Consider the following 17,850-nt stretch of genomic DNA (forward strand, 5'->3'; position numbering starts at 1 on the left):
TCTCTACTAAAAATACAAAAAAAAAAAAAAAAAATAGCCAGGCATGGTGGCTGGTGCCTGTAGTCCGAGCTACTCAGGAGGCTGAGGGAGGAGATGGCATGAACCTGGGAGGCAGAGCTTGCAGTGAGCTGAGATCACGCCACTGCACTCCAGCCTGGGCAACAGAGCGAGACTCTGTCTCGACAAAAAAAAAGAGGCAAAATATAAAGCATTTCTCTCTGTTTAAAAGGTATACATGGTCATAGTAAATTGGAAAAATATAAGAAAGGAAAACAGATAACCACTGTTAACACTTTTTGGCATTTCTTCCTATCTTTTCTCAATGTACCTTACTAAACAAAATTATGAACATATAGTATATAAAGTATCATATCCTGCTTTTTTCAGGTAACTTAAAATATAAGCATGTTGACCAGGCGCAGTGGCTCATGCCTGTAATCTGAGCACTTTGGGAGGCTGAGGCAGGTGGATCACTTCAGGTTGAGAGTTTGAGACCAGCCTGGCCAACATGGCGAAAACCCATCTCTACCAAAAATATAAAAATTAGCCAGGTGTGGTGGTGCAAGCCTGTAATCCCAGCTATTCAGGAGGCTGAGGCACGAGAATCACTTGAACCTGTGAGGCACAGGTTGCAGTGAGCCAAGATCGTGCCAGTGCACTCCAGCCTGGTAACAGAGTGAGACCTGTCTCAAAATATATATATATAGAGAGAGAGATATAGATATATATAGACATATATATATATGCATGTTTTTGTGTATTGAAAACTCTCTGGCAAATATCTCTGGAAAAAAAACTTTGGTAAATAACTCTGGTAAATACCATGCCAGTAGGACCGTTTTATTTTTTTTCAGGCTGAAGTGCAGTGATGTGATCTTGGCTCACTGCAACCTCCACCTCCCAGGTTCAAGCAATTTTCGTGTCTCAGCCACCCGCACAGCTGGGACTACAGGCATGCACGATCACACCTGGCTAATGTTTTGTATTTTTAGTAGAGATGGGGTTTCACCATGTTGGCCAGGCTGGTCTTGAACTCCTGGCCTCAAGTGATCCACCCACCTCGGCCTCCCAAAGTGTTAGGATTACAGGCATGAGGCATGAGCCACTGTACCCGGCTTTTTTTTTTTTTTTTTTTTTTTTTTGAGACAGGGTTTTACTCTGTTGCCCAGGCTGGAGTGCAGTGGCACAAACACGGCTCACTGCAGCCTCAACCTCCTGGGCTCAAGCAATTCTGCCACCTCAGCCTCCGAAGTAGCTGGGACCACAGGTGCTCACCATCATGCCCAGCTAATTAAAAAGATTTTTTTTTTAGTAGAAATGGAGGTCTCACCATGTTGCCCAGGCTGAGGACTTTCAAAGGTTGGAACCATAGGGCTCTACAGGAAGAGTTAAAGAGGAAGCTCTAAGGTTCCTCGAAACCTGAGAGATTGACTGGACACGGTGGCTGAAGCCTATAATCCCAGCACTTTAGGAGGCCAAGGCAGGCAGATCACGAGGTCAGGAGTTCAAGACCAGCCTGGCCAACATGATGAAACCCCGTCTCTACTAAAAATACAAAAATTAGTCAGGCGTGTTGGTGCGTGCCTGTAATCCTAGCTACTCAGGAGGCTGAGGCAGGAGAATTGCTTGAACCCGGGAGGCGGAGGTTGCAGTGAGCTGAGATCACACCACTGCACTTCAGCCTGGGCAACAGAGGGAGACTCCATCTCAAAAACAAACACAAACAAAAAACCTGAGGGATGAAGCATTGTGGATATTATTTATGCAGGAGGCTAGGACCAAATTCATGTGGGTGTGAAGTGTAAACTCAGGGCGACCTAAGATATAAAGGGCAACCTGGGGTCTCGAACCCAAATTGGAGATCACAGAAAATAGGATTTTAGAACTAGAAGAGACTTTAGAGATGTTCTCATATATCACTCTCATTTTACAAATGAGTAAACCAAAGCCAGAAGAGTGAAACTGACTTATTTAGGCTCTGGAGTCAGACTGCCTGGATTTGTACCTCTACTCTACCACTTAGTAATTCTGGACCTTAAGCATGTCTCCTTATCCTAAGTCTCATTTTCCTCTGTGAAATGAAAACAGTACTACCATTGAGTTTATACATTTGTTGTGAGACTAAATGAGATAATCCACATAAAGCACTTAGCATGGTACCTAACACATAATAAAAACCCAATAAATGTTACTTATCAATATTCGTGTAATTAGTATCATTATTCAACTAGTTAGTGACAAAACTATGACAAGGACTCAGATCTCCTGACTCAATCTAGTGCTCTTTTCACTGCACCAGAGTTATGTCTATGGTCCAAAAATGTGGTGCCAACTCAAGTCTATGTAGGGCTGGGCACAGTGGTGGCTCATGCCCATAATCCCAGCACTTTGGGAGGGGCTGAGGCTAGTGGATCACTTGAGGTCAGGGGTTCGAGACCAGCCTGGCCAACATGGTGAAACCCCATCTCTACTAAAAATATACGGAGTTTGCAGTGAGCCAAGATCGCACCACTGCACTCCAGCTTAATGACAGAGAGAGACTCCGTCTCAAAAAAAAAAAAAATTAGCTGGGCGTGGCGGCAGGTGCCTGTAATCCCAGCTACTCAGAAGGCTGAGGCAGGAGAATTGCTTGAACCTGGGAGGTGGAGGTTACAGCGAGCCAAGATCACACCATTGCACTCCAGCCTGAGCGACAGAGGGAGACTCTATCTCAAAACAAACAAACAAAAAAAAGGCTATTTGGGGCTAAAATCTGACTACTTCACTCTAGGGTGCACTTTACGAGCAAGTACCAACCCTGATGTCTGGAAAATAGTAGACCCTTAAGAAATGTTCATTGGCCAGGTACGGAGGTTCACACCTGTAATCCCAGAACTGGGAGGCTGAGACGGACAGATCGCTTGAGCTCAGGAGTTTGAAACTAGCATAGGCAAAATGGTGAAACCCCATCCCTATAAAATATACAAAAATTAGCCAAGAATGGTGGCACACATCTGCAGTCCCAGCTACTCAGGAGGCTGAGGCAGGAGAATCACTTGAACCCGGGAGGCAGAGGTTGCAGTGAGCCGAGATCGCACCACTGCACTCCAGCCTGGACAACAGACTCTGTCTCAAAAAAAAAAAAAAAAAAAAAAGTCATTAACTGAAAAGATATTTATTTATTTATTTAAGACAGGGTCTCATCCCAGGCTGGAGTGCAGTGGCACCATCATGGCTCACTGCAGTATCGATCTCCCAGGCTCAAGCAATTCTCCCATGTCAGCCTCCCGAGTAGCTGGGATTACAGGCATGAGCCACCATGCCCAGCTAATTTTTTATTTTTTGTAGTGATGGGGTCTCACTATGTTTCCTAGGCTGTGAAAAGATTTTTTAAAACAATAACAGACAGGGTTGGGAGGGTGGCTTCTAAAACAAGGACTAGGTTGAGCATGGTGGCTCACACCTGTAATCCCAGCACTTTTGGAGGCCAAGGTGGGTGGATCGCCTGAGCTCAGTAGTTCCAGACTAGCCTGGGCAAAATGACAAAACCCTGTCTCTACCAAAAAATACAAAAAATTAGCCAGGCGTCGTGGTGCACACCTGTGTTCCCAGCTAGTTGGGAGGCTGAGATGGGAGGATCGATTGAACCTGGGAGGTGGAGGTTGCAGTGAGCCAAGATTGTGCCACTGCACTCCAGCCTGGCAATAGAGTGAGACCCTGTCTAAAAAAAAAAAAAAAAAAAAAAGACAAGGACTGGAAATCTTTCACAGAAACACATAAGAAAAGACTTAGGGAAGAGAAAAAGCAAATATATGGACGTTCTATATACGTTTGTGAAGATCAGGGACGAATAGAGGTGATACTTTCTGAGAGTCCTTGAATTTTTTCATTGTTATTTTTGTTAACTCCTGCATCTTTCCATGTGTTTATTAGCAAAAATCCTATAAAAATGCTACACGTGAATTGTGTGTTTCTTCAGAGCTGGGTAGAATAAGAAAGAAGTGGGGAGGCCGGGCGCAGTGGCTCACGCCTGTAATCCCAGCACTTTGGGAGGCTGAGGCAGCAGATCACAAGATCAGGAGACCATCCTGGCTAATCTGGTGAAACCCCGTCTCTACTAAAAATACAAAAAAAAAAATTAGCCGGGCGTGGTGGCAGGCACCTGTAGTCCCAGCTACTCGGGAGGCTGAGGCAGGAGGATGGCCTGAACCCGGGAGGCGGAGCTTGCAGTGAGCTGAGATGGCGCCACTGCACTCCAGCCCAGGCAAGAGTGCCAGACTCCGTCTCAAAAAAAAAGAAGGGGGGAAATGTCAACCTCAATTCAAATTCATAGAGCCAGTTTGGCAAAAGACCTGTGGTGGGGGCGTGGCACCCAAGTAGAAGAGTGGGAGGTGGCAGTGAAAGAGTCAAGAGAGCCAAACCCCTATGACCTTGAAGAGGAAAAAAACAAATTGTGAATGGGGGGCCATTTGAGAAAATAAACTCTGCGGTTTCAAACTGGGAGAAAAGCCTGTGTCCTCTAAATCCTGCCATTATCTGTTTGTAGCTTACAGCTACAGTGGTTTCTGGGGGCCTCCTATTAATCTTGTTTCCTGCCCAATGTCTTTTTATTTTCCAAGACCATCTTGCTAATTCTGTCTCTTGACTAATGTTACTTTGTAACATTTTCACAGCTGAACAACCCTGACCTCTCTGCGTGCTTCAAAGTCATGATGGTGTTTTTACCATCCCACCAATCCTTTAGCTCGTCCTCCTAAATTATCTGGTCCTATGACGTGTGGTCATTTTTATCTGTCCAGGATTTCAAGGTATACTCTCAACAGTAAAGGCTCCACAAACATCTGTTGATTGACGGTAGAGTTTATAATCTAATTGGGGTGACAATATGCCCTCATGAAATGAAAAGCCATGTAAGCAGAAGCACAAAGTTAAAGAATATAAGCCGGGGGCGGTGGCTCACGCCTGTAATCCCAGCACTTTGGGAGGCCGAGGCGGGTGGATCACTGAGATCAGGAGTTCAAGACCAGCCTGGCCAACATGGTGAAACTCTGTCTCTACTAAAAATACAAAAATTAGCCAGGTGTGGTGGCGCTCACCTGTAATCCCAGCTACTAGGGAGGCTGAGGCAGGAGAATTGCTTGAACCCAAGAAGTGGAAGGTGCAGTGAGCCGATATCACACCACTGCACTCCAGCCTGGGCGACAAGCAAGACTCTGTCTCAAAAATAAATAAATAAAAAATAAAAATACAAACTGAGTTCATTGAGGTTCAGGAGATGCAAATTGGAGAAGTGACCTGTCAGGTTGGGCTAGTCAGGAAAAGTTTCCAAGGGCAGGTTAGTTTTGAGCTTTGAATTGGAAATTTAAGGAGGTGATGGACATGAGTTGGTGGAGAGGTGGACCTTTTCAAACAAATGCACAAAGAGAGACAATGCAAGATATAACTCAGGCCAGGACAGGTGCCTGCCCCAGCCTGCCATTTCCCTGTCTCAGTAACTCTGCATGATCTGCCATCATAGCTGCTTCAGTTAGAAGAGATCTCCTTGTGACCTAGTGCCACAAGGCTCTCTCCTCTACCAAATTCACCACTCATGCAGCACTTATCAGGCACCCTTAGCTGGGGTGAAGGAAAAAAGGGCATGTGCAGGGAATGTTTGCAGGCATCATGAGCAACTATGTCTCATCTCTCTAGTCTGGACCTCAGATGGAAATATATGGCCTTCTGTATACACCTAGGTGACAGGTGGAGGACAAATGCGTGTTGGAGCAGAAGAAGGCAGGAATATGGAGAACCAATATGGCTATTTTACCATGATCAGGCTAATATCACTTTGAAGGCCCAATGTGCTGCCACCGCTGAAAAATCCTGGGTTGCGTGGATATCCTTCCGCACAGGAGGAAGGCCGCATCATCACAGAACATAATAGCAACACTACAAGTGGCAGACAAGCCAAATTACAGTCCCTGCCCCTCAAAGGTTGCTGTCTAACAATTGGAACAGGGCCAGGCAAAAAATGCATAGGAAACGTTTATTTAAAAGTTGTTAAATGTCCAAATGCTATTTGTGATATTTCATTTAAGAAATGATATTTGCCGAGCACTGTGGCTCATGCCTGTAATCCCAACACTTTGGGAGGCCAAGGCAGGTGGATCACCAGAGGCCAGGAGTTCAAGACCAGCCTGACCAACATGGTGAAAACCCATCTCTACTAAAAATACAAATATTAGCTGGGCATGGTAGCAGGCACCTGTAATCCCAGCTACTTGGGAGGCTGAGGCAGGAGGATCGCTTGAACCCGGGAGGCGGAGGTTGCAGTGAGCCGAGATCGTGCCATTGCACTCCAGCCTGGGTGACAGAGCGAGACCCTGTCTCAAAAAAAATAAATAGGAGCTCACAGTTTATTGGGAGAGACAGATAAGTAAACAAATAATTACAATACAATATAGTTTGTGCTATATAACATAAGACTGCACAAAGTGCTTAGGAATGCAGAAAAAAAGGAGAATTAATCACACCTAAGGGAGACAGGGAAGGCTAAATAGGAGTTTTCCAAAATAAGAGACGTGGAGAGGAATGCCAAGAGGGATGATATCCCAGGATGCAGACAGAAAGGTATAAAAGGGCATGGTATTTCCAGGAAATAGTGTGAAACTCTGCTTGTAACTTAGTGTGCAGGAAAGGTGTGAAGTGGCCTGAATCTGAGGAGCCTGGCATGCCTTGCTAGGGAATTTGAACTTTATCACACAGGCAATGGGGAAAATCAGAGGAAGATTTAACCAGGGAAATTACATAATCAAAAAACAAAATTTATAGCTGGGCCCAGTGGCTCATGCCTGTAATCCCAGCACTTTTGGAGGCCAAGGCAGGCAGATCACTTGAAGTCAGGAGTTCCAGACCAGCCTGAGCAACATGGTGAAACCCCGTCTCTACAGAAAATACAAAAATTAGCTGGGTGTGGTGGCACATGCCTGTAGTCCCAGCTACTCCGGAGGCTGAGGTGGGAGGATTGCTTGAGCGCAGCAGGTCAAGGCTGCAGTGAGCCAAGATCACGCCACTGCATTCCAGTCTGAGTGACAGAGCAAGACCATGTCTCAAAAAAGAAGGAAGGAAGGAAGGAGAAAAAGAAAAAGAAAGAAAGAAAGAGAGAAAGAAAGAGAGAGAGAAAGAAAGAAATTATACAATCACATGTAAGTTATATAATCCCAGTTCTGCCTCCTTGGGCAAGTCAATCTCTGAGCATTGTTAGTGTCTTCATCTATAAAATGGGGATAATAGTGGTACCTACCTCATGGGGTTGAATTGAGGAGTAAATGATTGAGGAGTAAATTAACTAATGTTCGTAAAGCAATTTGCACAGAGACTGGCACATAATAAGGGCTCCATAAATTTTAGCCATAATTACCAGACATGTTTCTTAGAACGGTCACCTTGTTGGCAGCTCTGAATATAAACTGTAGTGAGGTAAAGACTGATGGAAGGAGATCCAATTAAGATGATACTGCACCTTTTTTTTTTTTTTGACAGGGTGTTATTCTGTCACCCAGGCTGGAGCACAGTGGCATGATCTTGGCTCACTGCAACCTCCACGTCTTGGGTTCAAGCGACTCTCCCACCTCAGCCTCCCAAGTAGCTGGGACTACAGGTGCGTGCCCAACACCAGGCTAATTTTTCTATTTTTAGCAGAGATGGGTTTCACCATGTTGGCCAGGCTGGTCTCGAACTCCTGACCTCAAGTGATCCGCCTGCCTCGACCTCCCAAAGTGCTGTATTACAGGCGTGAGCCACTACACCCGGCTGGTCCTACAATTTAAATGCAGTTATAAATAGGTCTTGAACTGCGATTTGGATGTAGAAAGTTACAGAGATGAAGAGGTAATGGGTAATTACCTCTAAGCTGCTGCTTGGAGCTTGGGAGACTGGGGAGATCAGGACTACCATAAGCCAAATTCAGAGATAAGGGTAGCCAGAGGATAGGGGTGTGGGTGCAGGAACAGATAATGAGTTTAGGACCTGTTGAATGAGAAGTGAAGCCGTTGGAGATGTGAACCTGGAGAATATCAGTGTTGAAGGGAAAGCCAGAAGAGCCAGTGGAGGAAACTGATTGGTAAGTGAGACCTCACTGTCAGTGGGAACTGCATATGGGGGGATGAAGGCGGGTGGAGGGGGGAGGAAGGGGGTGAGGGGGAACACCACCGTGGGCTAACCATTTGCTTATGTTACACAAGACCCCCACCCAACTCTCCAACGTGCATACATCCTATTTTCTAGTCAGTTCCTTGCTTCTTGCTTCTTGGTCTCCTGCTTCTTGAAGAGAAGATTTTTTTCCCTTTTGCCCTCTCCTAAATGAAGGAGGGAAAGGGCTAGCACCTCTCAATCTGGTCACCTAGGCGACTCCGAATCACAAAGGAGACGATGGAAAGGGGGAAAGGGTGAAAAACGATTCTTAAGAAAAGAAAGAGTCCGCGACGACTTCTAATAATTAAAGTTCCACCTCGTTATATCCTGCCACGCCGCTCTCCTGCCGCCGTATCGGGCTCCTGGCCGCGAAGCAGGACGGGAGATGTAGTCCTCAAGAGTGATCACGGTGGCACGACTGCAGAACTCGGTTTCCCGACTGGCTTTCGAGGCGCATGCGCAGATGGCTGCCCCGGCGAGTGGTAAACAGAGACGTCAGGAGGGGGCTGCTGCTTGGAGCAAAACAAAAGGGAAACCCGGGGGGCGGGGGGTGGGGGGGGTTGATAGGGGAATCGGTGCGGGAATAAGGGAGGCCGCAGCCGCGGGGACCCGGACCCTATTAAGAGTGGCGAGAAGGGAAGAGGCGGGGGAAGGGGGAGTCAGGGGAGGGGCAAGTGACGCGGGGGAGCGGGGCGTGGGGGAGGGCAGCAATCCGGGTGGAGGAAATTTGGGAGGAGTGTCTGGGGGGCAGCAACTTAAAAGGGGGAGGGAACTGCGGCTAAGGAGACGTTCGGTGATGGGAGCGCAATGTATGAGGGGATACCGTGCCTCAGGTTTAAAAGAGCAGGAAGCTGAGTGAGAGGTTGCAGAAAAAGTGTCTTCACTCGGCAGAGGTTACAGGTGGCATCTCGGAAAGAGCTTTGAGGCTGCAGGCTGTAGTCGGGAAGGGGATCGGAGAACTGTGTGAAGGGACAGCTTAGGGACTAGCGTCCTGGGACTAGGGGGAAGTTCGCGACTTTCTGAAGACTGGCAGGAATGTGCCTCCTGGCCCTCGATGCTTCCCCCCTGAGGGGAGGCATCGTGAGGGACTGTGGCAGGCTTCACTGAACGCTGAGCCGGGGAGGTCCAACTCCACGTATGGATCCGGGGAATGAGAATTCAGCCACAGAGGCTGCCGCGATCATAGACCTCGATCCCGACTTCGAACCCCAGAGCCGTCCCCGCTCCTGCACCTGGCCCCTTCCCCGACCAGAGATCGCTAACCAGCCGTCCGAGCCGCCCGAGGTGGAGCCAGGTCTGGGGGAAAAGGTACACACGGACGGGCGCTCAGAGCCGATCCTGTTGCCCTCCCGGCTCCCAGAGCCGGCCGGGGGCCCCCAGCCCGGAATCCTGGGGGCTGTAACAGGTCCTCGGAAGGGAGGCTCCCGCCGGAATGCCTGGGGAAATCAGTCATATGCAGAACTCATCAGCCAGGCCATTGAAAGCGCCCCGGAGAAGCGACTGACACTTGCCCAGATCTACGAGTGGATGGTCCGTACTGTACCCTACTTCAAGGACAAGGGTGACAGCAACAGCTCAGCAGGATGGAAGGTAATTATGACCCTCTTACCTTCTTCCCAACACCATCTACCCCCTGGACCCCCTAGCCTCCCTTACTTCTACCCTGGGGCCCCTTTTACTACCTCCCACCCCCACCCCCTTTGGGAAGCCCAGAGATCCACCTTCAATCTCCAGTTAGCCAAACATTTACTTAGTACATAGTATATGCCACACTGGGTGCTTGATGCTGAAGGATCACAGATGAATAAGACACTGTCCCTGCCCTGGAGAAAATCGAATTCTCTGCTCACTGCTCAACACTCGCAGCACTTTGGCTTGGGCTGCCCCAAACACTTATTCCCACAGAGAAGTCTTTATCCTATGTACAGCAGGAACTGTGTGGATTCCCCACATGAACCTACCCTTCCCTCCTCCCCCACCTCCCACCCCAACACCTTTTCTCCCATTCCTGTGGGATTACTTGGATTCCCTGCTTGCCTCCCAATACCTCAGTGTAGTGGTACTGTTCTAGCACTGCTCTACCCAGGAGGAGGGAGTGCAGTGGCAAAGGGTAAAAACAATAATATTCATCGGGAAAGGTAGCTGATCTTATGCACTAAGAAGAAAAAGGGCTGTGAGCTGCCACCTGTCTCAGTTTACCCTGTGCTGCCAAGAAACTCTCCCTTGTAAGGGGCTATCCAAGTTTTGGGGAGAAGTCATCCTTTACTGTTAAGGAATATTAGTCATGAAGAAGGAGGTAGGGCTCTGACTTTAGAGCACAAAGTTGGGAGTTCCCTTGGCCTTCTGTGAAGAAACTGTGAGGGAATATCTCAAAAGATACTCCGAAAAACTTGTCCTGAGAAACATGGGGCTCTAATCACAAAACTGGGGAGCCTCGAGCCCTATTGCTGGCTTGTACCTCTGTAGGTGGTGAGGTCAGCATATAACCAAGTACAGAAAGTTGGATGAGCAGAGGAACTTCCCCTAGGTATAGGAGACTGAGGGATCAGATCTGTGCTATCCCTAGGGGCTGGGCAGAACAGAAGATAGGACAGCTGACTGAGACCCTTGGCACTATTTCTGGGTAGACTGCCACACCACAGTCTCAGCTCATAAAAAGCTCCCCTCCTTGGACCCAGCCTACACAGCTGTTTTTCTTTTCCCTTAGGTTCATTTTCCAGGGTAGAGGAAATAACAAGTTGTTAGTTATATTGTGGGAGTATAGTCCGTCTTTATAATCCACACTTATGTGGGGCTTTAGAGTTTACAAAGTAGTTTTCAAAGTTTTTGTTTTATTAACCTTTACAGCAATTCTGAGATTCCACATTTTACACATTAGGAAACTAGGTACCAAAAGGTTAGGAAACTCACCTAATAACAGCAGGGTGAGGACTTGAACTCAGGTCTAACTATAAATCATATTCCCTAAAAGGGCCTGGCTTGCTCTAATTGGAATGATGGCAAAATCAAATCAGGCTGAGCCTGGAACTTCAAGGCCCCCCCTGCCCCTCTCTAAGGGGAAGTCTCATGACTGAACTGGCCTCCCTGATGATATGCCAAGGTTACTCCCACCCCACCAGGGGGCGGCACTCACTTAGAACAAGAAAGTTTAGATTAGGTGGCTTGGGGAGCAATTAGCAGTCACCCCCACCACCCTGCCCTCCAACATGTAAGAGTTATGGGCTTTTGGGAAACTGACCTCTCCAATTAAAAGTCTGTGCCACTTGCTAGTTCCAAGGCCTAAAGAAGAGGAGACAAGTGGGCCTTGTGGCTATTAAGTAGTAGGGAAAGGAATGGACCTTCTCAAGTAGATCCAGAATTAGAGGATAAAAAGAGGAGAGATCATAGTGCCAGGTCATGGTCATTGTGGTCCTTAGTTACTATGAGGTGAGGCCGGATGGACAAGTGCCACTCCTTGAAGGAACATCAGCACAGTTGAAATGCCATTATCTCAGGGTCCCAGGAACACAAGGAGTTCTTTGGCTAAAGAGCCCTGGAACAAGAAGCATCATTCCCCAGGCAAAGGGTCTCCTTATCTTAAGAGCACCAGTCAGAGAAACAAGTAGTTTCTGACCGTCCCATGGCCTCAGCCTCTAGTTGCTCTAAGCACTTCTGGGCTCCTCCTGAATTTCTAAACTAAAGAGCTCCATGTGGGAGGTCAAATGCCCCCAAGGTTGAAGAGTTTATGCACAAATTCCTGAGAAATGGGGGAAAGGCACTGGGAAGGAGGTAGGGAAAAGAAGGCAGGTTTCGGGAAGGGGGGTGGCCAGGGGAGGGCCAAACTCCTTGTGTAACTAGCCTGCCCCGCGGCAATCAGTAAATATAAGCTGCACTGGGGGCTGAAGAAGCTGCCAATCTCAGCTCCCTGGGCCACTGGAAAGCATCGTTCCCCTAGTAGAATGTCACCAGTGAGGGAGGAAGGGAAAACATACAGCTTCCAATACCCAAGGCACTGAAGAGCTGCCAGAGCCTCAAGGGGAGCCTCACCATTGTCAACCCAGGGGCAACCCACCAATCAGGTACAAATATTGATTATATACTGTGAGCTTGAGTAGGTATAGAGTATGTGCTGTGAGCTTGGTGCTCTGGGAGGGCTCCGTTGGGGGATGTGGGACTGGAGGACATTACACTTGGCGCTTACACTCGATGAGACGAATTACATGAAACCATAAGCCACACAATATAAATTGGGTGAAATTGTGTGGCGCAGATTTTAAAAATACTATACTAGAAATTTGGCTGCCAAAGTCAAGCAGCCGCTTTATAAAAGAGGTGGAACTGAAGCTTGGTCTTGACGGAACTAGTAAAACTTAGAGAGGGGAGATCCCTCATCGGAAAAGAGGGGAGGGGAAGATTGCACCTCACGCATTTGAGGCACAGCAAGAAGCCTGAACCTGAACTGAATGTAGTTGAGGATGTGTGTTGTGGATTGGAAGAAATAAGGCTGGGATTCGGGGAGGGGGGAAAAAAGGAATCTTTAAATTCTATAGAGAGCTGGGTGGCCCAAATGCTCTGTGGGGAATGGAGCACCTGCTGTGCTGAGATTCCAGCCCTTTAGCCTATTCAGAGAACTGGCTCTGGGCAGGGTGGGTCCATCCTGGGCTGGTGCTGTACCACTGTCCCGTAAACTCCACCCAAACCTGCACTCAAGGAAAGGGGTGGAATGCTCTTTCCCACCTGAACCTAGTTCTTGCCGGGCAAGGAGCACGTCTCCCCAGTGCCCACCAGCCCCAGGTACCGCCCCCCCCCCCCCCCCCCAAACACACACCAAGCCCTGGGAGGAGCAGAGTACCGGGAGCTTTTCCAGGGTGGGCACCCCCATGCCCTCTGCAGTGGATTATTACACGTTATCTCCCACCCGCTGTACAGAGAAGTCTGGAGCAGAGGCTGAGCAGCTTGTCTGGGAGCGGGAAATGTGTGTGGTCTCCCCTCACACCCCACCCCCACCCCTACTTCTACCAGTTTTCCCCCCTGGATTCAACTTTCTTTGAGTCTCCAGGAATACCCCTGCTGTGTTCCAGCATCCTTTTATCTTTTATCTTTTTCTCTTTTTTTGTAAATTATTTAAAGTTTTTCTTAAACTTTAATGACCTGGGAAATGAAGCCCCGAAATGAACCCCGCTGCGGTGGTGGTGCCAAACCCTAACCCCTAGATCATCGGGGACCAGCATCCTCTTAGACTTGACCGCTGGCCACTGACCTCCCCTACAGTACCTCACGCCCCTTTCCTGCCATCTCTGCCCCTCCAGAACTCGATCCGCCACAACCTGTCCCTGCACAGCAAGTTCATCAAGGTTCACAACGAGGCCACCGGCAAAAGCTCTTGGTGGATGCTGAACCCTGAGGGAGGCAAGAGCGGCAAAGCCCCCCGCCGCCGGGCCGCCTCCATGGATAGCAGCAGCAAGCTGCTCCGGGGCCGCAGTAAAGCCCCCAAGAAGAAACCACCTGTGCTGCCAGCTCCACCCGAAGGTGCAACTCCGACAAGCCCTGTCGGCCACTTTGCCAAGTGGTCAGGCAGCCCTTGCTCTCGAAACCGTGAAGAAGCCGATATGTGGACCACTTTCCGTCCACGAAGCAGTTCAAATGCCAGCAGTGTCAGCACCCGGCTGTCCCCCTTGAGGCCAGAGTCTGAGGTGCTGGCGGAGGAAATACCAGCTTCAGTCAGCAGCTATGCAGGGGGTGTCCCTCCCACCCTCAATGAAGGTCTAGAGCTGTTAGATGGGCTCAATCTTACCCCTTCCCATTCCCTGCTATCTCGGAGTGGTCTCTCTGGCTTCTCTTTGCAGCATCCTGGGGTTACCGGCCCCTTACACACCTACAGCAGCTCCCTTTTCAGCCCAGCAGAGGGGCCCCTGTCAGCAGGAGAAGGGTGCTTCTCCAGCTCCCAGGCTCTGGAGGCCCTGCTCACCTCTGATACGCCACCACCCCCTGCTGATGTCCTCATGACCCAGGTAGATCCCATTCTGTCCCAGGCTCCGACTCTTCTGTTGCTGGGGGGGCTTCCTTCCTCCAGTAAGCTGGCCACGGGCGTCGGCCTGTGTCCCAAGCCCCTAGAGGCTCCAGGCCCCAGCAGTCTGGTTCCCACCCTTTCTATGATAGCACCACCTCCAGTCATGGCAAATGCCCCCATCCCCAAGGCTCTGGGGACTCCTGTGCTCACACCCCCTACTGAAGCTGCAAGCCAAGACAGAATGCCTCAGGATCTAGATCTTGATATGTATATGGAGAACCTGGAGTGTGACATGGATAACATCATCAGTGACCTCATGGATGAGGGCGAGGGACTGGACTTCAACTTTGAGCCAGGTACAGTACCCCCTAATCACCACAGCACCTCATAGCCTATGACCACTCCTAGGTGCCCAGCTAGTCCCATGATCTGGGTGAAGGGGAGATTTAGGACAAGCGGTAGCCAGAGCTCCTGGGGAACTGGAGGGAAGATGTCATATTACAGTAGCATAGTTTCCGGATGGAACCTCCAGGCCCCTTAGCTGTGCCCACCCCTGCAAGGTAGCACAGAAAAGATATGTGTATGGAAGCGGGGTAGGTGCCACCATCTTCTTTGGTGGGAATCTGGATGATAGAATGTTGGCAAGCCCCAGATAAGCCTCTTACCTTGTTCTCCGTTTCTTCTTCCCACAGATCCCTGAGTCATGGCTGGAAGTTTTGTCCCCTGCTTCAGAGGTGGAGCCAGGCGTGTTCATATCTACTCTTTACCCTTGAGCCCTCCCCAGGAATTTGGGACCCTGCTTTAGAGCTAGGGTGGGGTCTGGTCACACACAGGTGTTGAAGAAATTATAAAGATAAAGCTGCCCCATCTGGGGACGATATGGGGAGGGAGATGGGAGGGGAAAGGGCAGAGGGTTTTTCTCACTGTGCCAATTAGGGGGTAAGGCCCCCTCTCAGGAGCCATCATCGGCTTTCCCCATTCCTACTCCCTTAGGCTTTGTAGCAAGATGAGCAATGCTGTTGGAAATGTGAAGTCACCAGTGGCCTTACCCCTGCCTTTGGGAGCAGGATTTTTTGTAGAGAGTCTTATCTGAGCTGAGCTAGGCTAGCTGGAGCCTGGGATTTCTATGCAGTGGCCCCTTAGGCCAGTGATGTGGGGTGGGTGGGCAGTTTAGGGGATCTGGAAGGGCCAAGGTCTGAGCACTGGAGTGGTTCGCCAGGCCAAATCACCCTTAGAAGGCTGCAGATAACAGAAAGGCTTTTTATAAACTTTTAAAGAAATATAAACACAAATATAGAGATTTTTTAACCATGGCAGGGTGCTAGTGGTGGGCAGAATGCTTTTTTTCTTTCTGAAGGCTTTGTGATAGTGACATGATACAAACACTACAGACAATAAATACTAGGAGAGACACAGGGAAGTGGGGAGAGGCAGGGAGTAATAGTAAACACAGGGAAGAGCTCCCCTATGGACCAGGTATAGAGAAAGGTCTATGCAGTAATAGGTTGGAGTTTCCCTAAGAAAAAAGCTAACCCAGGTCCTCTCATTCCTTCAACTTGTGCCTGGGAGTGTGTGGTGTTGGGGTGCAGCCACACTCTTCTATGACCCAGCATGGGTTAGTGCTATGGTGGGAGAGTACATTGAAGGCCTGGAATTAGCTTGGGGCCAGGGAAGAGACTGGGAGGGGAGAGAAGAGAAGGAGGGAAGGATTTAGGATGGTAAAGTTAGGTACAGAGACCTCCCTGTTCAAGGCCCCTGACAGCTGTCCCTGCCCTTCTTCCCCTTCCCTGACTGCAGGGGTTATGTGGAAGTGTGTGTGGCAGCAGGCAGTGGGGAGGGGAGGAACAGGGAAGGGGGAGCTGGGGAGCTTGGCTGAGGGTCTGGGAAATGAGCAGAGATGGGGGGAATGTGGATCAGGTTTACTAGCACCTGCCAGGGAGGCCATCTGGGGCTCCTTCTCCACCCCAGCCCCCAAAGCAGCCCTTCCCCCAGTGCCCTTTGCATCGTCCCCTCCCCCACCCCTGCTGTGGGTTCCCATCATTTCCTGTGTCAGCGCCTGGCCTACCCAGATTGTATCATGTGCTAGATTGGAGTGGGGAAGTGTGTCAAATCAATAAATGAATAAATTCAATAAATGCCTATAACCAGCTCTGGTTTCTGCTGCCTTGCTTCTCCCCTTGGATAAGGGGGAGGGAGGGGGAAAGGCAAACGGCGGGAGGAAGAAACTGCCCAGAGGCAGAGACATGGAGGAGGGTGGGGGAATTTCAGCCCGGGGAGGTGGTGGAGTGTGGGAGTGGAGGGACACCTAACCCCTGCAGGAGTAGGCGGGCTGTGAGATAGGCCTCCCAAGGGGAGGTAGTCTGGTTTGAGAAGACCCCACCCCCTACTCCGTCCCTCAAAGGCTCATTGTACTAGACTTCACAGCCTTCCTCACCCCCACCCATGTGCTTGCCCCAGCCCTCTCCTGCAGCTCCCATCCACCCTCAGAGCCCCCTCGGTGCCTGGGGCAACCCTTAGTGCAGATATTGGGAGAAGCAGTCTTTCTAGAAAAAGAAATCTCACGTTAAATTCCAGTAATTTCACACCTAGTATTACTTCTTTTGCTTGGTGGTTTTATTGAGTTGGCGACCTTTAATTCTTCCTGAAGTCTGGTCTGTTCCTAAAGGTCGGAGACTTGCGAGTGGACTTCTTTTTGTCTGATTGTCCTGATTGCTTGGACTAGAAAAAGAAAGTAAGTAAACAAAGAGGCCCCTACAGGGAAGGTTTCTACAACCCAAGGGCCAAAGGAAGGAAAAAAGAAATTGGAGGCAGGAAATTCATCTCAGAGGGCTGGGGTGGAGGAACATTCAGTCGGCTGGTAGGGAGAGGGGGGTGCTGGGGCAGATCACATTTGGCAAGTCTTACCGGAACACTTGCAGGGGGTTCAATTATAACGACCTTCTTGGCTTCTTTCATTTTAAGTATCTGAATTCGTCTCTTCTCCAGGGCATCACATTGTATCTGCAGTGCAACTAAGAACAAGGAAAAGGCACCTGCATCTCTGAGAACTAGAGACCTTACCCTTCCTGATGCTCCCATTCATTGTTCAAACCATCAGCTGGAGCCCCACTTGGCCTAAGATTGAAATGATGGAATGGTGATAGGGAGATATATGGAGAAGATGGCCAAGAAATGGGGGAAGTGGGAAGTAACGCATGCACATTCCACCTGGTGTGAGCTAAACGTCCCTCCTAAAGTGGACCTGGACCCTGCCCCCCTTTTCCTGGGCTCCTATCATCTGACCTACCATATCACGCTAGTCCCACCCTACATTCTCCATCATACAGCTATATACTGTACCCTTCATGTTCTTCCCTCCCCCATCTCACTTCTTACCAAGCAGCTGAGGCTCCGGATTCTTGAGAAGAGGCACAAAAGCTGTGTAAGCATTCTCCAGCCTGGTTCCTGTGAACACAGCCATGTGCTATCTCCAGCCCCTGTCATCCAGTCTCCACCCTTCAGAAGCCCAAGATTCCAGGACCTAACACTAAAGACTACCCGCCGGGCGCAGTGGCTCATGCCTGTAATCCCAGCATTTTGGGAGGCCGAGGTGGGCGGATCACTTGAGGTCAGGAGTTCCAGACTAGCCTGGCCAATTCGAGACTAGCCTGGCCAATTTGGTGAAACCCCATCTCTACCAAAAATACAAAAAAAAAAAAAAAAAAAAA

At 49.4% G+C, this 17,850-nt stretch overlaps 2 protein-coding genes across 2 annotated transcripts; one reads left to right on the forward strand and one right to left on the reverse strand.

The window, feature by feature from the left end:
• Positions 1-8,613: 8,613 nt before the first annotated feature.
• FOXO4 (forkhead box O4) lies at positions 8,614-16,290 on the forward strand. The gene is made up of 3 exons (XM_032757141.2): positions 8,614-9,744; positions 13,443-14,499; positions 14,836-16,290. Exons 1-3 carry the CDS (start codon positions 9,292-9,294, stop codon positions 14,841-14,843), a joined length of 1,518 nt encoding a protein of 505 aa, XP_032613032.1. The 5' UTR covers positions 8,614-9,291; the 3' UTR covers positions 14,844-16,290.
• A 444-nt stretch (positions 16,291-16,734) lies between these two features.
• On the reverse strand, positions 16,735-17,603 carry CUNHXorf65 (chromosome unknown CXorf65 homolog). The gene is given in 4 exon segments (XM_032756379.2): positions 16,735-16,776; positions 16,778-16,861; positions 17,048-17,154; positions 17,519-17,603. Coding segments are annotated over 4 exon segments (318 nt in total).
• Positions 17,604-17,850: the final 247 nt, after the last annotated feature.

This window comes from Hylobates moloch, unplaced genomic scaffold (genome assembly GCF_009828535.3).
Source record: "Hylobates moloch isolate HMO894 unplaced genomic scaffold, HMol_V3 SCAFFOLD_7, whole genome shotgun sequence".
In the NCBI taxonomy this organism is placed as follows: Eukaryota; Metazoa; Chordata; class Mammalia; order Primates; family Hylobatidae; genus Hylobates; species Hylobates moloch.